General features: G+C 38.0%; 1 protein-coding gene across 2 annotated transcripts in view; it reads left to right on the top strand.

Moving 5' to 3' along the window:
- BMPR1B (bone morphogenetic protein receptor type 1B) overlaps positions 1 to 22,053 on the top strand; it is a 162,211-nt gene that overhangs the window by 34,528 nt on the left and 105,630 nt on the right. The window contains exon 1 of one of the 2 annotated variants that reach the window (XM_065878319.1): positions 13,171 to 13,243. The exons of the other annotated variant lie outside the window; for it this stretch is intronic. Within the exon in view, the coding sequence (XP_065734391.1) occupies positions 13,171 to 13,243 (73 nt within the window). Of the gene's footprint in view, positions 1 to 13,170; positions 13,244 to 22,053 lie in introns of those variants that run through there. 2 annotated transcript variants of the gene reach the window in all.

A 22,053-nucleotide genomic window follows, 5' to 3' on the forward strand; every position in this document is an offset into this window, starting at 1 on the left:
TTATTTCCCCTAAGTGTAGCTCAGTAAAGCAAAACTCTTTGCAAATTTTAAAGGTTTAAGAGGAACTGTTGCAATTTCATTAGTTTCCAAAAGCCCTATGTGAACTGTAACAGTTGGTTGGTATTATTTGTATAATGTTTTGTTGTTTGAAGTTGGAAGCATTATGTTCATGTATCGTGGTGATGGCCTGCTGAGTAATTGCAGGGTTCATTATACTACCAAGACTGTCAAGGGGCATTTACGGATATTCACGTGCAGTGAACCCTTGAACTTGAACTGGTCATTCTTGTCTCCCATGGCTGAAATTGTGTTTACTCTAAATGGCAGGAGAAACTTTAATTATGAAACCAGTAAAGAGGCAAAATTACTTAAGTTTAAAGTGATAAATGGGCTATTAAGAAATGTACCTGCAGTTTTTCCTTTTTACTATAAAAATGTTACAGTGTTGACACATAATTACATGTTAATAAATATATATATTCATATATATTTATACACACCTCTTGAGTTTGACTTTTTAAATTTCATATTAATATTTTCAAATTTTTTATTAATTTTGGTTTATCCATGGAATTCCTACAGTAAAAATAATGGATTCCTAATTTTTTTTACATTGAAACACACACTTTTGGCACACATTTGCTACCAACAGTGTATCTTTAAAACATTTTAGAGCTCAGAATTATGATGAGTTTCCTTGAGAGTATAGATAACCTTTTCATAGTAGGAGGGATATCTTTATGAGTGTCCCTCCACTAGACTTTTAAGGTCTTGAGAATAGAAACATTCTATAAATTAATCTATGTGTCCTGTCTCCCAATGCTCAATGCATAGTGCATGTTCAGTGAAATCTTGTTGAACTTAATTGCAGAGAGCTGAGAGAGAAGTGGGCATTTAAGAGAAGATTGCAGTTGGAAATACAGTTACAGCTGGAACACGGAGTACATGGAGATTGGTGGGAGTATATGGAATTGGAGAATGAGGCAGGGCAGATGCTTCTGTCTGCAGGTGCTTGGATCCTACAGAGAGGATATTATGGAGCCACTGCAGGATTTTAACCCGCTAATCACTGTTGACAGCATTGTAGAGGATGGGAATGACGCAGGAGTAGGAAATCAACTCTCTGAATCACCCTGGCTGGGATACAGTATCCTGGAAGCCTGGGTTGAACAAAAGTTGTTTCCCTTAAAAAAAAAAACCTTAAAAAATTAATTCTGGTAAAATACACATACCATAAAATTTACTATCTTAGTCATTTTTACATGTTACAATTCCGTAGTGTTAAGTATGTTCACATTGTTGGGCAACCAATCTCTAGAACTCTTTTCATCTTTGCAAAGTTGAAACTCAGTAACATAATACATTATACTGAGTGACTTAAACAACCATGGACAATTATTTTTCACAGTTTTGGAGGCCAGAAAGTCTAAGATCATGATGCCAGAACATTCAGTTCCTGGTGAGGACCCCCTTCCTGGTGTGTAGATAGCTGTCTTCTTTCTGTCTCCTTACGTGGCAGAGAGAGAGAGAGAGAGAGAGAGAGAGAACACAATGGAGCTAGCTCAGATCTCTCTTCCTCTTCTTATAAAGACACTAATCCCATTATGGGGGCCTTACCATTATGACCTCCTCTAAGCCTAATTATTTCCAAAAGGCCCCACCTTCAAATACCATCACATTGAGGGTTATGGCTTCAACATATGAATATAACGGTATTTATCTTTCTGTGACTGGTTTATTTCACTTAGCATAGTGTGTTTAAGGCTCATCAGTACTGTAGCATGTGTCAGATTTTCCTTCCTTTTTAAGGCTGAATAATATTTCATCATATGAATATACCACATTTTATCCATTCATCTATTGTAGAGTTGCTTCTGCCTTTTGGCTGTTGTGAATAATGTTGCTATGCACATGGGTGTTTAAATATCTTCTCAAAATTCTGCTCTCAGTTCATTTGGGTATATATCCAGAAGTAGAATTGTTGGATCATAAAGTAATTCTATTTATAATTTTTTGAGGAGTTATATTGTTTTCCATACCAGCTGCACCATTTTACATTCCCATCACCAGTGCACAAGGGTTTCAATTTCTTCACATCCTCCCCAATACTTATTTTGTTTTTTTGATAGTAGTTATCCTGTTGGGTATGAGATGGTATCTCATTGTAGTTTTAATTTACATTTCCTTTGTGATTACTGATGTTGAGCATCTTTTCATGTGCTTGTTGGCCATTTTTATATCTTCTTTGAAGAAATGTCTATGTAAGTTCTTCACCCATTTTTTAATTGGGTTGTTTGTTGTTGTTGAGTTCTAGTCATTCTTATATATTCTGGATAATAGCCCTTTATCAGATATATGATTTGCATGTCTTCTTCCATTTCCTAGGTTGCCTTTTCATGATATTGATTGTATTCTTTGATGCACAGAGGTTTTAAATTTTGATGTCCAATTTATCTAGTTTTTAAATTGTCTGCTCTTTTGGAATCATATCCAAGAAATCATTGCCCAATGCAGTAATGTGAAACTTTTCCCATGTGTTTTCTTCTGAGAGTTTTATAGTTTTAGTTCTTATGTTTAGTTCTTTGATCCATTTTGAGTTACTTTTTGTATATGGTATAAGGTAGGGGTCCAGCTTTACTTTTTGCATGTGGGTATTCAGTTTTCCCAACACCATTTGTTTAAAAGACTGTCCTTTCCCTGTTGAATGGTCTTGGCAACCTTGTTGATGCTCTGTGTATACTGCTGGAGCAGAGGGTAAAAAGGGCCTTTAGCACATGGAAATGAGGTAAGCACCTAAGAGACAGAATCTTGGGGAGGCACCAGACACTTACTGAATAAGTTAATCTTGAAGGTAATTCCAAGAATGGAATGGTGGAACCTTGTCAGATCAACAACACAGCAAGGAGGGACTTAGGGCAACTTCCTGAGGCAGAAAGAATGTACAAACAATGTTTTGTTTGTTTTTGAAAGATATCTGAAGTAGACAAGGAGGAAGTGTAAAAGGATAAAGATGAATGACAGGCACCTCACCCTAAGGAAATATAAAGTGTTGTGAGGAAGAGAGTAGGCATAAATAGTTATAACACAGGGTAAAATAATAAGATAAATGTCATAGAAGTGGTACCAGTAAAGTGCTCTGGAAGTTTGCAAGAGGAAACAATTACTTCTACTGAGGGAATCAACTGGGTCTTCCTGGGTATATTCATCAAAATTTCTCAGTTGAAAGCCACAGAAACCAACTATGATTAATTTACACAGAAAACAAAGTTGTTAAGAGGATATTTGCTAGTTCATAGATTCTCCAGGAGGAAATGAGAACCAGGTTTGGAAGAGACATAGCCTAGAACAGTACTTAAAATTCCAGCCCAGCGTTTATCTTGTAATAAGGACACCATTGTCACCACAGTTTGGCATAGACCCTACCACTGCTCACATCGTCAGTGCGCGATCCAGATGCTGCCCCTAGACCTGGTGCTGTTGCAGCCTGTGGAGAATGAACATAGCTGCTGCTCCCACCAGCACTGGTCAGAATGGATGCCCTGAGGTCTTTGTTAGCTTCGTGTAAAATCTGGGAGAGGTACATCTGATTTGGAAGATTTCAGTCATGTAGTCATGTCCTACCTGCTGGAGAGGTGGAGAAAGTGAGTCTGTCACTTTTTTTTTTAACCTTCTGTTTTGGCAGAGTTCTGTCTCAAACAAATGGAAAAGGCCCAAAACATAGGAAGTGAGAAGGGCTCTTAAAGCCAGGTGGCTGGAAAGTATGGTAACATCCACAGAGCTGGGAGAGGTAGAATTTGGAGTGCTGTAGGCGTAGTAGTAATACTTAGTTGTGCTGTGGTAGTTGGAAATAGCGGGGTGGCGGTTCAGCAAAAAGATTTAGCCTGGTAGTCGAAATGGCATTAGCTAAAGCCTGGGCGTTACAAAGGAACACATTTGAGAGAAGAGATCGTTGGGAAAGAATCATGGTTATCTATGTTTATATGAACAGGAGAGGAAGAAAGTTGGATGGGTAAAGCCCTCATTATGAAAACCAAAGGAAGAACTTCTAGCAAGTATTTTATTTGTTCAATTTACTTTTAAATGAATGAGCCTTCTAAAAAGGGAAGTAGAGGCAGTGCCTCATGTTGCCCAGGGATGGAAAGGATAAAGACTAAGAAAAATTCATTGGATTTGTTGAGTTTTGAAAGAATTTCATTAGAATGGTGCAGGTAGAATTCAGAGGGCAGATAGAGCTTTATAAGGAAAAAGTAATTGGGATGAGAGTAAGGTGGCAGTAAGGGTCAGGTACTTTAGGAAGAGAGAGATAAGACTTGTCAAAGGAAATACTTGCAAAAGAAGATTTATCGAGCACCTACTGCATAGTCACTGTTTTAAGTGCTTGCAGTATCCAAGTGAACACAGTGGGCAAAGACCAGTGCCCGTGGGGTCCTTACATGCTAGAGGGGTGAGGGAATCAATTAACAGTAAATATAGTAAGTTAATTTAGAGTGGTTAGAGGTGATAAGTGGGGAAAACAAGTAAGGCAGCATAACAAAAATGTGTTGGATTTGTTGACCTTTGAAAGAAGAATTTCATTAGAATGTTGGGAATAGAGGTCCAGTAGGGACAAGTAGAGATTTGGGGATGGGGATGGTTGTAGTGATACGAGGAGTGGTAGGATAGGCTTCATCGAAGTGAGAATGGAGCCAAGACTGGAAGGAAGTGATGGAGGAAGCTAAGGACGTATCTAAGGGAAGAGTGTTTTAGGCAGAGGAAGAGGAGACACAAAGCTCTGGGCTGGAGCATGCAAGGTGTGTTTGAGGAACAGAATGAGGAACAGGGAGGATAGGAGGAGAGGGTGCCCAGTGAGATATTTGGAAGCCACCTCTTTTGTGACCTTGTAAACCACCATGAGGACTTCGTAAGGACATCATAAGCATCTACTCTAGGACTGACAGCTCTTTGATATTTTTTTGTAGCCCACTATGGGGTTAAACTAAAACTTCTTGTACAATTCAAGACTTCAAGCTTGCTTTTCTTAGGCTATTTTTATTTGTAACAACTTCCAGAAAGAGATAATATAAAAACCAATACAAAGAGATAATGTTAGTAACAGATGCAAAGCGAGGCAAGATTCTTTACTGAAGAGGCAGAAGATAAACTATGATGAATAATTTATATGGTTTTTTTTTTTTGCCTTAGAGTGAAGTAAACATTTTCTTGTTCAATGGTCAATTTCTGATTGTATACATATCATTTTAATGAAAAATCGAACATCCTTTTTAAACAAGCGTTTCTAAAAGAGCAGCTATTGCTTTTGAACTTCCTCTCCTTCCCTTCTTTTCTTACACGTCCTTCGGTGGAGGCGCTAATGAGATACATTGAAGACTCAGAGTGGAAATTTCGGCGACTGTTTAAATCAGATTGGTCATCTTAATGGGCCTTAAATCAATTTTCAATTTATTTAATATCAGTTCAAGTTGGATTTGCATGAAATTAATGCACAATTGACTCTAGGACGAAATAAGAGTAGAGTGATATTAATCCTCTTTACAAACTGATTTTTAATTTTTTTAAAAATAAATTTATTTATTACTTATTTTTGGCTGTGTTGGGTCTCCGTTGCTGTGCGTGGGCTTTCTCTCTTTGTGGTGAGCAGGGGGCTACTCTTCGATGTGGTGCGTGGGCTTCTCATTGTGGTGGCTTCTCTTGTTGAGGAGCACGGGCTCTAGGTGTGTGGGCTTCAGTAGTTGTGGCACGTGGGCTCAGTAGTTGTGGCGCACAGGCTTATTTGCCCTTCGCACGTGGGATCTTCCCGGCCTAGAGCTTGAACCCGTGTCCCCTGCACTGGCAGGCAGACTCTTAACCACTGCGCCACCAGGGAAGTCCAAGAATTGATTTTTAATGGAAACTGTGTTCAGGTTTTTGTAATGGCTAGGAAGAGATACGGAGAAGTACTAGAGGTTTTTATTTTCTGCTTAGGGGTGCTTTAGCACTAATTTGTTAAAGAAGATAATATCCTTTGGAATAGAGCTTCAGGTAAGACAAGTTAGTGGCTTCTGTGGTTCATTATTTTACCTGGTGCATAACTTTAATACCGAAGAGTCCGGGGCCAAAGAGTTAAACAACAAAAGCCCTTTTCTCACACAGTTCCTTGTAAGTGGGGCAAAGTAGATCTTCTCAGCAGCCTTCTCATGGTGTGAAGAAAACAGCCTCTTTTGTTAAAACAACCTCAGACTCATCTGGTGGAGAGAGGAGTATGTTACATAGTTCTGGTGACTTTGCTCATCTACTTTTTCTTTCTACCGAGTCCGCGGAGTTGCTTCACTATACCTGCTAAAGCACAGGTCGACTCAAGGGAGACAACTCTTCCCGGAATTCTGAGGCGCTCCACTCACCTTAGTCACTTCACTGGTTGATAATACCTGCATTGAAGGGCTGCTGGAAGAGTTAAAAAGATATACAAGACACTGCTTTAAATGAATGACAATATATGTTTTAAAATTATTATTAATATACTTTTTATAAACCACTAATACATGCTAGGGGAAAGTTGCATCTCTTACTGGACCTCTGAATTCACTGCTGTGGCTCCCAGAGTGTCTGTTGTCCCTGTCAGTTGTCCCCCTCCTCTGAATTGACAGGTTTGGGATTGAGGGTATCTCACCCCTCTTTTGCTCTAGCCTGTAGCATTTCTGGCAGTCATGTTCCCTGAATGAATCTCATCAGCCCCAGTGTCTCTGAGTCCTCCGTCTACTGAATGGCTTGTTTCTGCCCCAGTTATTTCTTGCAGAGCAGAAGCATATGGGTCCCTAGCTAAGGAAGTACTGGTGTCTGATCTTATCTACCCGTAACTAGTTCCAGGCCTCCTTGGCTCAGGCACACTCAGTCTTCTCATCTGTAAATGGGAACGATACTGCATGCTGCACGTGAGGCAGTGCGGGTCAGTGAGGCGGTGTATGTTAGTACATAGCATAGTGCCTACACAGTGAAAGCTTGCCAAGTGGCATGTGTCATCATTAGCAACAGCATCCTATAATCTATCTAGAAATAACCTATTTATCATCTCTGCGTTCCTTACTTTCCAGCTCCTGTCAAGACATCACCCTCCCATTCAATTTTAGCTTCTGGCCTGAGATAATCCTGTTGACCAGGTGATGGATCTCTCTATAGTGAATGACATAGAGAATAATCTCAGATTTTATGTATTACCTGGTTCCCTATTACTAGTGTACAAGTGTGACTTTATTAGCCTTTAGTTGAATCACACCAAAACCAGGTATTACCTGAACAGAATTATGCCTGTATGGGGTTTAGGAGTCCTGGGGCAGTCTGGAAGTTTGTTTTGTTTTGGTAAATTCACTGTTAATTTTCATTGGTAGTTTAATTGTATAAGTTGCCTTTAATTCTCTTCTACCGTTGATTGCTTTTTGTGTCTAGTCTTCTTATCTTGTATGCAGTCTATACACATCCTTGTTATGTTCACGGGCTGACATGAGCTTTAAAAAAGAACTCTTCGGTCTCTAGGTAAATACTGTCTTAGGTTTGAGATATCATTCTGTTAGAAAATTCCATGAAACATCTTGCTCTAATGGGTTTGATTGTGCTGATGTTCAAATTATGCGCTCTAAGTACCCAGTGTTGCGGCGTTTCAGGACAATGAAGTTTGGGCTTATTTGTTCTCTTTCAAAAGCTGTCTCAAGTACCTTTAATGAGTTGTGGGGAGTAGCAGTGATAAAAGACCAACATTGAAAACGTATATCAGAAGATATTATCATGTCTATTTCCTAATATTGGGGCTGTAGCCTATTAATAATAATCATATGTGTATTAGGTAAAAAAGGTTTATGCAGTTGATTGTTGTTTAGTTTACATTAAGATATGTTCAGAGTATTTCATAACAAATACTCTACTACTTTTACAGATGCCTCAAAAAGGTTGTGATGATGGTTGTTATAAAAATTCATATTTTTAATTTTTTATATATATCCTTATTGAACAGTTATTTCAAAAAAAATCAGTCTGCTAAAGTCATTGAAACCTGGTTTATAAGTAAAGGTTTTGAAGTTTTAAAGCTGAAGTGAAATCTGGTTGTCTCTTTTTATTTGTGTGTGAATTTTTTTGTTGCTAGTGGTAACTATAGAGAATTTTTTTTCAAATAGCACCCTTTTAATAACAATGGTCTCCCCAAATATACTGTGGCAGAGCTTTAAACTTTATTAAGTCTGTCTTGGGCTCCCCCTTCCTCTCCCTGAGTAAATGGAAGAAAAGTTTGGCAGGCTCCATGCTGTGCACTTGATTGATGTCCAGAACATCTGAAGGACTTTCGTGTCCTGCCTGCTCTCCATGAGTGCATAATGTGTGAATACTTAAAGAAGGTCAGCCCTTATCACACGTAATCTAGGCCTGAGAGCAGATCAACAGTGACAATCCTATCCCGTAAGTAAGAGCACAAATCATCCTCTACATGCTTTAGACAAGTTGTGGGATATTTTTTCTCTCTTTTTACCCCTTCCCGCTCACGGGGGACCTTGGCAGAGCAGCGAAAGCAGAGAGAAGACGTGCTCAGAATAATGTGTCACTCCTTGGAGGGAGGAAGGGATTGTTTATTTGTAATGATGTGGTGGTCTTTCACTGTGTAGCTGAAGGGAGCTTGGGCTGTTAATGACCAGTGATGTGGAAGATTGCAGATCGGAACGGGGTGGGGAGGCAGGAGGCAGCCCGAAGCAGCCTGGAGTCGTGGCATTTGTAAACTCCAAGTCAGGAATAAAGCTTTTTGTACACTTGAGTTCTGTTGTTTATTTTTTCTCCGGTAATGGAGTAACTTTTTATATCATTATGTAAATAGTGTATAGCTGAAAATGAGAACAACAATACGGATTAACCAGTACAATTCTGAACACGTTTTTCTATCCTTTGCACAACTAGTATGAAAGTTTGAAAACTGTTTTACTGCAAAATTCTAGAGGATGGTAAAATGTTCTAATAGGAACAAGGAAATAACAGTTGTTTTTATGTGCCTGTGTTTGAACAGAAGTTTAACTTAAAAGCAAATGTTGTTCCAAACAATATTAGCAGAAATCTTCAAGTATTAAAGAAAATAGCACTCACCTTATTTTTCTCATGAAGACTATTAAGGATACTGTTGCATTTTCGTATATAAAAGGAAGATATTCTTCACCTTATCTCAAAAACGTTACTAGTTTCTTTTGACATGTAATCAGCTTCAAGAAGTAGTTGCAGTCATTTCACACAATGGAAACTGTTCAGACGCCCCCTCCAGAAACCAAGGCATTGCTTCCTATGTATGTAGGATAAAACCAAAATCAAATTAAGAGCTGTAAGGCCCTTCCTTCCCAACATCTCCCAGTCTGCTTTTCTAGCCCAGTTTCTCTGCTCTCCAGGCATATCCGGTATCTCATGTTCTCTGCAAACATTGCTCTTTTTTTGCTCATAAATGTCTGTACTGTCTGTTCTCTTTGCTTGGGATTCCTTTGCCCTCTCTTCACCCAGTGAATTCCTACTTATCTTTGAAGAGCTAGTTCAAATGCCTCTTCCCCACAAGTCCAGTCCCCATCCCCGGCCAGAATTAATCTTTGTTTATGTGCTGTACTTTCCACATCCCCTCAGCATAGCAGGCCGTCACTGTATTGCCTTGTCATTATTTGATTATATGTTTGTCTTCACCCATTACAGGGTAGGTTTTGTCCTAAAGGCAGGTACTGTTTAATGTTCTTGTATCCCATTCACTAGACACAGTCCCCCAAATACAGTTTAAAAAGCTGTAGATATACATAAAATCATATATGTATGTATATACGGAGGGTCCTGTGTGGAAATAAGTCACAGATCGATATTGTTAAAAAGGTAGTCTCATACTTTAAAGCTGTTTCATATATTTCTGCTTCAATTATATGATAATTTAATAAATGAAATAAAAATAAAGTTATTAAATAAATATTTGTCTTTCCGGGTATAATATGAACTTTAAAAATGTGTCCTTGTTTTAGTGATCACATTATTTATGACAGGAACAATTTGGCAAATGTTACATTAAGGAAGATAATTGTTAATAAGGGTTTTTTGGTCAAGGGGCAGAAGAGTGATTAGTGAGAGTTGTCAGGAAATTGACCGTTTCCTGATGCCCTCCTATGTTCTGGGCACTGTACTCAGTAGTTTTTGTTCATTTACTTGTCTAATCCGTATAACAATTTTAACAGTTAGGTAATGAGCAGATTATAGACCAGAGAGCTTAAGTAATTTGCTCAAGATTATACAGATAGCACAGAGTCTCTCTCTACTTTACAACAGGGGCTCCGTCAACTTAGAATGAGTGGGTCTGTGTAAGAATTCTACAAATGATATATAGCAATGGCATGTCGTATTCATATTGGTAGTACTATCTGTAGTCTTCCTTTTCTCTTTCTTGCCCCTCGCACGTGTATATATTCAAATTGTGACCTTTCTTTTAATACTCTCTCAGAGCTTTCTTTGAAGCCTCATTTGGTGTGGATTTTAAGGTGAGTGCGCTAAATCGCACGCAAATCTGGATTTTCTTTTTTTTTTGCTAAGTCAGATTTCTGATCTACATTATATGATTTTTTTAAAGGTCTTTTGAGCCTATTTGTCTGGAATCTAATTATGCATTTTATAGAACATCTCCTTCATTGTTGGCACGCAGCATATGTTAAAGGGAATTAATAGGGTTACCTCTTGAATTTCATAGTAGTATAAGTGAGAAGAAGAAATCTGTATTACCAAAAAGTTTGACTAAGTGGAAACCTCTCCTCACACTTCTATCAATAATTTTGACTTCTACTCACGTAGTTGGAAGTTTAGGTTCAGAGACTCATCCTATATTCTGAAATCTTAAACCTTTTTTTTAAAAAAAATTCATTAAGCCAGTCCATGCTCAAAAGCCTTTTAGTTATTTATATAATATAGCCTAAACGTTGTAACCTGCATTCGGAGTCCGGCACAATCTGGTTCCACTCTGTCTAGCTTTCTCTCCAACCATTTACTGATAGGTGCTGTCTGCTCCAGTAAGATTTTTCTTCTCATGTTGTTGCACAAATGAAGTATTTAATCCTACCTCTAGTCCTTGCTCACATAATCTCCTCTCTTTTCATCTCCTCTATCTCTGTATAAATTCAATTCATATTTTAGCATTCAGCTCTGCCTCCAAGTTTTGGCCCAGTCTAATCCATCCCTTACTCCAATTTTCTATCTTTATTCCATTTGAAGACACTTCATCTTAAAATAGGTTATTTTTTTTACTTAGTTCTCTATTACATATATATTACTTTTTCTGTGGTATTGTAAACTTCTTGAGTGCATGTACTTCAGCTAGCACGTAGTACAAAATTAGAAATAGTTGCTGATATGGATTGCTTTGAACTGAATTAGGATTCTGGAGAGAGAGAAACTATTCTCTCTTTATGCTGTGAACCGTTTATGGATGCCCATATTGGGAAAGTATGAGCAACGAGAGCTGTCCACATTTTAGCTGTTCACTATTGGCCCTGGAGCTCAAGGCCAGGTTCCAGATTGGCAGTGGAGCCATGTTGTGATGTGGCCCTGAGCCAAATATAGAAGGTTTGAACAAGAGATTCAAGCAGTAGAGCTGGGTTTTTGTCTGGGGTTCACTTATGTTGCCCGTCTGTTCCTGATCACTCTTATTCATTTTAGTATGCCTCAGTTTCCCTTCTTAGCTAAAGACTACCTCATTTAGCACCCCCAACTTTTATTTTCCTGACAAGTAAGTTTCATGGATTCTGTGAAATGCAAAATGTGTAGTCTAAACTTAGGATATTCCAAAAATTTTTATGTGATTAAAAATACTATATTTCTGTTAAATTCCATCTCATGAAACTGAGTTGAGGGTGTTGGATTGATAGTAGTATTGGTTAAATCCTAAAAAGCAGTTGTTGAACTACTTTAAACTGGAGAATAGATTTGAATGCCACCTACTAGGGTAGTGCTGCGAGGTGCTGGTGTGTGTGTGGAGGGGTAGGCGTGTCTCTTAAAAAGGAGAAGCGAGCAGAGATTTTTTTTTCCAAGAAAATAATTCTCAAAATTTCAAGTAAACACATTTTCATGCTACCTTAGATATAACCACGGAGCTATGTCTCTGCTCTCATACTCATAAATCCTTTGTCATGCAAATGGATTAGGTTTAGTAAGTACTTCTGTTTGTATCTGTCTGTGGTGATAGTGTAGTTTCTACACACACTGACAATTCATTTATATTTCTTGCTGTTCTTTTATTATCGATAGTTCCCAGAGTCAAACCAATAGCCCTTTAAGATGTTCTTTCGTACTGGAAACGGTCACTCAGAATCTCATGGAAAATTAAAATATTACAGAATGTTCATAGCTTACATTGAGGCACAATTATAATTAACATCTAAAAAAATTGAATAACTTACCTTGGTTTTATTCACATAATAAAATTGGTTCAGTTCACAGTACTTCTTTTTTTTCTATGTAGGAAACTTCAAACTGTAGTCATTTCAAATTAATTAATTTAAGTGAGTAGCCTAACTGAAATATTCATTAAGGATGGCTTTTTACAAGTGACCCTTTTTTGTATCTGTGCATTTGATTCAAAGGCATTTGCCTCATTATTTAAATGTTGAGGTCATGTGAGAAAATGCCGTAACATTTGGATGTGTTGCAATATTTCTATCATTTTATCAAAGAAAAAAAATGTATTTCTCCTTGTCTGTCTACAATTCCCACGGACTTACAATCCTTAGCAGAGAAAAAAAAAACCTTAGCAGAAGAAATAAGTAATTGCATGTCGGCGAAGCATAGGTGTGTGTCGCTCTGGAATCTCTCCACAGCTGCCCGGGAGGTGCGGGGACTTTGGCGTGGCCAGTACAGAGCAAAGTCCCGCCTGTGCTGGCCGTTGTGTGGGCAGCTGGGTCAGGCTCCTTTCTTAAGAAAACAGTCTGGCTCGGGGTCCTCACCGCCCTTTGTTGTCCTCCCCACGAGGTGATCAGTTGAAGTCTCCGTGGTGACAGAACCAGTTTGTAACAGGCTTGTCTTTCACGGTCCTGTCTAGGGCTTGCTGCAGGCTTGCCGGAAGCTCTGACAGGAGTGGCAGCAGAGGAGACTCAGTTGAAAGAAGGAAAGGCAAGAGACAGGAGGCTTAAACAGGCGGGTCACATTGACGACTCTCCTGCTGCAATGGGTTGGCTGGACGAACTAAACTGGCAGCTTCACATTGCCTTGCTTATTCTTCTGTCTATGCACACGAGGGGTAAGAAGACCAGTGCCCCACAGTACAGTGCTGACAGGGGGCTCCGTTAATGGCTGGTTTCGTGGTTTTTATCACCGAAGGGAAAGTTCAGGGCAGAAGTTCAGTGGCTAAACATTTGCAACCCCCATCCTCCAACGGCTCTGTAATTTTACTACTTTCTGTATCATGGCAACGCTTTCTCGATAGTGTGTTAGAATAGTTTTAGAAGGGATGCAAAGTTTCTGTTTTCTCTAGCAATTAAGAATTAAGTGCAGTCTAGTTTGGAACTTTGAGTGTGAAGTTGATTGTCAGCATACAGTGACAGTTTATATGTGAAGAATTTAAGAAAGCAAAAATTCTAATAAACTTGTTTTGATCATTTTAGTTTGAATATTGTTAGATTTTTTTATATGTTAGCTAATTAACTTTGAAGTTCATTGTCATTTTTATATGGATGCATTGAGTAAATCTGTAGTTTTATAATGGCAATAATTGTAATTTGTGAATATGTCAGATGTTTATCCATATTTAAGAACAGGGGCTTGCTTAGTGATCATTTTGTCCAGCAGAATTATTCTTGTATACAGTTGACTAAAGGATGGCAATTTTAAAAAATTATTTTAACTAAAAGAGTAATTATAAAAGTAGGTAAGCTATTTTCAAATTAGAAGAAAGGTAACTTCATGAATAGGCAACAATTATCTGTGACAGTGATTTGCAACAAGGGAGTCACAAGGTTGGAAATAAGGAAATAGCGGCTTTATAAAATTAAGCCAGGTGACAAGGGAATATGTATGAGATCAAAATGCATTTACAGTTCACCCTCATATACCTGTGAATGCATTTTATAGAACGAATTTGGCAATACTATTTATTTGGAAGCATGTATTACCAACTGGCATGTATTTTGATTGGCACTGAAAGATGAATGTTTTCATAATCTCAGAGTATTCCATGACACTATTTAGGTATTGTGGCTTGGCTCCATGAAAAGTGCTTTTAACTTCTGGTATAGATAAGTGTAACTCAAAAGGAGTTTTGTGTACTGATGTGAAGGAACAACATGTAGTTCATTTACTTGGTTTGCTAGTTTGTTTTCCAAAAATTGTTATCATCTGGTACCTTCTAGAAGAGATAGAAAGACCTCAGGGAAACTTTCTTAAGAATGTTCCAGGAGACTCAAACATGATATATATGAGGTGAAATTCTTATTCCTCTACTCATGCTACTGCTGTTTCTTGATTTCCTAAGGGTAATTTTTCATTCTCTGTTAGCATTTTCCTTGAAACATATGAATACCTGAATTAATTATTGAGTTATGTCAGTCAAAAGTGAAAAGGCTGTATGTTACAGACTGAATCTTTGAATCATAAATGGTAGGATTAGATTACGCCTTAAAATAGTATTGTGTAGTTGGTTTACTTCTCCAGTGAGAAGGTTGAAGCCCAGAGACATTCCCTGCTTTCTTCTACCAAGCGTAACCTTTTTAGCTCCCTGTCCAGAGCCCTTTCACGTGAGTGCCTGTGAGCATCTGTGTGTGTCTTTCCGTTTATTCTGTAGCATAGTGGTTAAGGGTATGAACTCCAGACCCAGAATGCCTGAGTTTGAATCTTAGCTCTACCGCTTACTAGATGTGTAAACTCAAATGAGGTGTCTTATAGGTGCCTTGATTTTCTCAACTGTGAAATAGGCATAGTAGTAATAACTAACCGTAGGAATGATTTGATTATTAAATGAGTAAATACACATAAAGCATTTAGAATAGTAACTGGTGCATAGTATTGTCTGAAGTTTTGCTATTAGTATCATTAGTAATAATGTTAATCTATGCAGGAATAGGAGACAATCAATCTGGAAATGTAAACTGAGACAAGATTTTAAAAGAATTCCATAGCTCATCTTAGTGTGATTAACGTACTGAATCCCCATTTATATTCCCAGCTTTGTCACTAGTGAAATTTTAACTTTTTTTTTTGAGGAATTTCTCTACCTGTAGCCTTATAAAAAATAAGTTTCATGTTTGTTTGTTTGTTATTTTGCCTGGATGAAAACAGAATGTGCTGTAGACAGGGACTCTAAGCTCAATCAAGACTAAGCAACTTTGACTATAGAAGTTAAATATTCATTGATAACTTGTAATGCTTTGTGATTATTAATTCTGCATGTACTTCAGTGAGAATGATTATCACAAGGATGGGTAAATATGAAGCACAGACAAAGGAAGTGGTCATGACTTCTTAAGTGAATGGCAAAGCCAAGATTAATGTACTGAGACCTTAAATACTCATTTAAAGTGAATGTGTTTCATAATGACAACTTGAGACATTTGGAGAGTCTGTGCTTCAGGCTAATACAAATATTTAGTTATTTAAGTATATGGAAACCTCAAAGTTCTATATGGAAGGAATACGTACAGTATTCCAATTCTACTTTAAATGGTACAAGGCTCTGCAAAGTCACAATAAGTGGAAAGGAGAACGCTTCACACGTGGAACAGAGTAGCTAGGGTGGCCTGTGGGCGGGGGTGGGGGGTGGTGTGGTGTGATTCATCAACCTAAATCTTATCATTGCTTATATCTTATCTCCAGTGTTTTACTTGAAAAGACACAGGCTTAGAAAAAGGGAAGCAAGGGTACATCTTGGTAGGTTTTGAACTTTGTGTCTTTTATATTGGCACATTGTGGCTTCTTCAGGAATGCATTTTCTAAAACTCGGGATTGTGAAATGTGGAAATGCCTTCTTCTGAAACTGAAAATATGACCTGTAATGGTGAAAATCTGTAGTGTTCATTTCTACTTCAAATGTAGTATTTTAAAGATTGAGCTGTTGATACTACCTTGCCCCTTTATTCTCAGAACACAGTGGAGAATCACAGGCAATACTAGTGAATACAGTATGCAATGTGCAAACAGTACTGAGGCATCGTTCTGGTCACTACCATTCTTCTTAAGTTCTGCCAAAGGGATTTAGTGAGGTCATAAAGGTGATAGATTGACAGACCTAAAAACTAAAGGACTCTTTCTGTTTGTTGTTCTAACACATTGGTGGCAACAATGTGCCCTTCCTGACGTGGATGGGCCTCATGCTCTGGCACTTAAAAAGGTGAGATTTTATTTAGCTTCTTGTTAAATGTATATGTGAAAATTTCCACAGCACCCTGCCCTACTGTAAAATCAAGGTAATAGATTATTACAGCAATTAGAATAACATAAAAATTGGCAGGCAACTTTTGTTCTTTAGGAGTAATTCTATATCAACAAAGAGTTCCCGGAAAAAAAGGCGAGATAGGAAGTAGGAATTAGCTCTTTTGGAATACAGGAAAATCCCTAAACCCCATGAACAAAAGCAGGTCCCGGTCTCCGTGGCCCCTGCAGTTTTATGTAACCCAGATTTTACATCCTGCTTCTTCATTGCCAGGTCATATTCCATAGGTTTCCTATCGTAATATTTGTGTTTGATCTGGTTGACACTAATTAAAATTTTTTTTTAAATCTGTTAAGTTTTTTCACTAGAATTAAGGCAGATAGGAAATGCAGTAACAGGAGAATAACAAACATGGCTGTGAATGTGTAGTTTCAAAATTAAAATGGTGATATTGCTCTAGGGTGTCAATTTTTGGTAATTTTTTTTTTTTTTATTATATTTATTTTTGGCTGCGTTGGGTCTTCGTTGATGCGTGCGGGCTTTCTCTAGTTGCAGCGAGCAGGAGTTACTCTTCATTGCGGTGCACAGGTTTCTCATTGCGGTGGCTTCTCTTGTTGCGGAGCATAGGCTCTAGGTGCGCGGGCTTCGGTAGCTGTGGCTCGCGGGCTCAGTAGTTGTGGCTCACGGGCTCTAGAGCGTAGGCTCAGTAGTTGTGGCACACGGGCTTAGTTGCTCTGCGGCATGTGGGATCTTCCCGGACCAGGGCTCGAACCTGTGTCCCCTGCGTTGGCAGGCGGATTCTTAACCACTGTGTCACCAGGGAAGACCTTTGGTAATTTTTTTTTTTTTTTTTTTTGCGGTACGCGGGCCTCTCACTGTTGTGGCCTCTCCCGTTGCGGAGCACAGGCTCCGAACGCTCAGGCTCAGCGGCCATGGCTCACGGGCCTAGCCGCTCCGCGGCATGTGGGATCTTCCCGGACCGGGGCACGAACCCGCGTCCCCTGCATCGGCATGCGGACTCTCAACCACTGCGCTATCGGGGAAGCCCTGGTAATATTTTTAAGTGGAAATGATCCTCGTTACCATATGGCAAAATATAGTGAAAATCTGCACTGTTAGACGGACACAGCTGTTAAATGCATAAATGTGGTTCTGTGTTTAAAATGTTTTCTACTACAGCTCTTATGTGACACTTCCAACAGTTAATCTCTGGCTGTTAATTGGCAGTAACTGCACGCTGTGGTGAGCATCACAGATGTAAGAAATTTGACCTGTGGTAATTTACCTGGAAGGAAAGTGGCTAAATTATAGTTCTCACCTTAAATTCTGCAGAGTAGATTGGATAAGAGACATTCACATAACTATTGAGTGCAAACTCACATTATTTGGTTTTACCTTTTGTTATGAGAAGTTACCCTCTTTAAATATGTAGTGGTGGCAACCATGTATGTAAAGCATACATATCTCTCAATATCTGTGCATAGATAACTTAATCTTTAAATTACAAATACTTGAAGGCTTCCGGAAGAATCATAGTATTAGAAAGATCAGAGTAATTCACATTTGTTTTTATTTTTGTTTTTTTTTTTGGTCTATGAGTCAATTGAATCTGAAATAACATTTTACCACTCTTCTATTGACTTAGAACTGCCAGGAACAAATTTGTGAATATGTTTTTTCCCCTAACTTTCCAAATGTGGATTTATTTTTAGAACTCATACAGGACATTGGGCAAATCTTTAAGTAAGACAAAGTACTGACAATTAAAATCAGCTAAATTGTCTATCAAGCTTTCTTATGCTACATTTTAGGTTTAGATGGACCCTTTTGGTCTTGATTATTATATTCTCTTCTATCTGTAAAACAGTTACTCTGCCCATCATAATCGATGTGTGTGTGTGTGTGTGTGTGTGTAACTATTCTTATTAAAATATCTACCTACAATTTTGTGACTCTGAGCTCAGAATAACCTCGTTCTTATTTCTAGGCCCCAGCACTTTTCCTGTAACACTGGAGAATCTGGGGCTTTTGGATTAACTGATTTCTTGCTTGATGTCATCTCTGTTGCATTCCTTCCATAATTAGTTAACTTCCATATTAATTCATAATGTGTATAAAATCACATTGTTAGTATTGATATTTTTTTGGGCAAAAGAACAGAAACTTAAGTAGAGGAAGAAGTCGAATGAAGACATAAAGAAAAGCTAAAGGAAACACAGGCCCCGTGGGACCCAGAGGACATTCCCTTCTTCCCTCTGGATGTCTTTTCCCTTTTTTCTGTTTAAAGGTCTTTAGCAGACACTCCTTGCGTTGTAAAATGCAGACCTTTCTACGGCCTTCCAGGCTTGGCATCAGCGAGACCCTGGCTCACCTCACTGCTCAGCGGTTATCAAGCCTTTCCTGTCCAGAATGATCCAAACTCCTCTCTCCTCAGGTGTTTCACACATGCTATTTCCACAGCCTGGAAAGTTCTTTGCTTTTCTACTCTGCTTATCCATTTGCTTAAATGTCACTGTTAACTTTTCCTTAACAATCCAGATTAAATGAGATCCCCTTCATATAATCCCTCATTGTAAGTTTTATTTCTCTTGTATGGTACATATCATGATGTATCATTATACATGTCACTCTCCTGCTTCTTAGAGGAAAGACCACGTCCATTTTATTTATTGCTGGATCCCCAGTGCATAGTACAATACTTGGCGTATAGAGGAGTCTGCCTCCTTAGACATACTCATTATTTTGCACACGACCCAAAGTAGTGTCTGCATTTCCTGATATTCCAAGACCTTTTTTGCTTAGCTCTCCAGAGTTAACTGATAAATGTTTCACTGTTACTTATTTTTAACTTGCTGGAGAGAGAATTTGATTGACTGCTGACCCTAACAATGATGGAATGTAACCCAGGTGGGATGTGTAGTCACTCAATACCAAGATGGTCACCAGACAATAACAGATAATAATAACAGTGGGCAGTGGACGTTTTTTCTAGAAGAGGTTTTGGGTTAGGTTGATAATCAGAAACGTCTAGTATAGCTGCTACTGTCATTAATAATGGCAATATGAATACTTCTAGTATTCCTTTGTTTATAATGAATTCCTGTTGGCTACTAAGTGACTTATTAGCTGTATGTGTAGAAAAATTATAAAAAACACTTTATTTTTACGTGAACTTTGGTATCCAGGAAATGTTACTACCAGAATTATGGTAATATATTTCTGTAGTTTCTATAGAATTATTTTAATAGTAAATGGAGGGGTATGATTTTTGTTGTTGTTGTTCTTTAAAAAAAAGGTGCTGAAGAAATTCAAGATATCAAGTGGTGGCAAAAAATAACATACGAAACAAGTAGTATACTCTCTTGGCAGGCTTCAGTTTTGTCGTATTGTTACATACAACTTTTACTCCTTTATTGAAACAGTAGTTGCAAACCTTATGTCTCACAAAGAACATCTCATAAATTTTGCATTATGACCCCTAAAAGGCCACAAGTTTGTGGCTAGCAGTATACATCTTTCATTTGGTCAAATTCTGGGAACTTGAGTGTCTGAAACTATGCTTTTGATCCCTTCTGGAGTCCAGAGGAGAATGAACGTACATATCGAATTCACTTTTTAGAAACCTCTTGAGTACACGCAGAAAACTGGCTTTGGTGCATAGGTTTTTACTGCCTGAGAGTATCCTGTGGTCATAATGTGGGAACATAATGTCCCCATGTTCGACTTGGTATCTTCACAGTTTTAATGGGATTTTTCCAGGTAAGGAATCAGTTTTGCATCAATTTGGAAATTTTGTGGTATGAGAACGGCATTGATATCAGCCAAGTGTGAGACAATTGAATATAATAAGGCATCTTAACATTTTTTATGGTTATTTCTGTTTTCCTTTAACTGTAAACTATGCCAAGGCCAGTAGTATACAGCGTCAGAAAATGTGAGGCCAGGTTTGTTTTATAAACTCTGTATGAAATTATCTTTCTGTTACTATGTCGGTAGAAATATTCATGATAACTATGTCTTTGCTAAAATGTTTACCTTTATTTTGATTTCTCTAAAAGAAAACTTTAGACAATATTTTTCAAATCTGAAAAAATAATAACCTGCCTATTGTAATCGTGTGTACTTAAAATGATAATGCACTCTTTTATGGAGGTAAATCTCAACTGAATGTTTGTCTCGGTTAGAGTTAATATGCTCAATTGTTTATTGCTTTTGAATTCCATTATGCTTTTCATGTTTCTGTTTTGAAAAAAGAAAAAGGTTAATGTAAGAGTAATATGCTATATTTGCCCTTTAACTATTAGCTCATTTAAGTCAGGGAATGTGCAGCAGTTCATTGGAGGAATATTTGAGTGGCTCTGAGTTTAATTTAGGCTCTGAAATCAGCTGAGTTATTGAGAACTGTGCAGTGACCTGGAAAACAACAGAAAAAGTGTTTCATTGTGACATGGTAACAGAAGGGTAGATGCCACTTAATTGAGGCTCCTAAACAAATTGCCTTTTTACTTCCATACTTTCTTGTACATATGATACATATCCACACATGTTTTTTATATGTATGTTTTCATAGGATTATGACAGTTTATTGAAATTGGAGAATATCACTAAATATTTCCTACTTAATTTCCTATGCCCTGGGTGAAAACATGTTCAAATTGGGGAATGGGTTTAAATGAAAAGGACCCTCATGCTAAATCACATGATTTTACAGGCATAAGACATTCTTGGGCATTTTTGGAGATTGTTTTTGGACTGGATTTTTAAAATATACACTAAACAATTTATTCATAACATGCATTTTAATAGCTATTATGAATATTGTTAATCTACCCTACTTAACCTCTTATAGTGAAAAATATAAAAATTTTCTGTCTTTTTTTGTTAAGTAGACTTAATGACAAACATCTTGCAAATTAGATTTTCATATATTTCATCTCTTTCTTATGCTCAATTTAATCTATCAAAGCCACACATTGTAGAAGACATCTGGTATTGAGCTTAAGCAGCTGGGTTTCATTTGTAAAGGTTTTGAGCAAAGTTTGGTGCTTGCCAACAATAATATAGCCATTGGCCAATGTGTTTTCTTTGTGGCAGCTTGGTGCACTGTGGCAGGAGAGACCAGAATTCAGGATCAGTTGATTTTCCTCCTCTTTCTGGCTTCACTGGAGGGACTTGAGAATTTTATGCAGATGTTCCTGTGAGGCTGAGTGAGGGTTTGCTGCAATGGCTATTGAATGGGAATCAATTGACGAGCGGTGTGTAATCAGCACTGATCCATCTGAGAAACAAGAAGTCTGCAGTTTTCCTCACAGCATGGTTCAATGTATTTCCTACATCGCAGTCACCATAGGTCACTTTAAAGATGTAGTTCCCTATACCCCATCCCAAATCTACTAAACCAAGTCTTTGGGAGCTGAGCCCAGAAAGCTGCAGTTGATTAAGCTACCCCAAGGGATTTGGTACACATGGGATTAGAGTTAATAAATTTCAGTTCATTCTTTACCTGCAGGCAGAACCTCTAACCCCCTTTTTCTGACCAAAAGAAGAACCTATTTTATTAATGGTATTTAAAAGGAATTGTCAGAATTGTTTTCAAAAGTAACTTACCCACATATCTGGTTTAGATGTCCTTTCGTAAAATATTACATTAGTATGACCTGTTGTTTAATGAAACAGTTGTCCTAGCA

The sequence above is a fragment of the Phocoena phocoena genome, chromosome 5, assembly GCF_963924675.1.
Source record: "Phocoena phocoena chromosome 5, mPhoPho1.1, whole genome shotgun sequence".
Taxonomy (NCBI): Eukaryota; Metazoa; Chordata; class Mammalia; order Artiodactyla; family Phocoenidae; genus Phocoena; species Phocoena phocoena.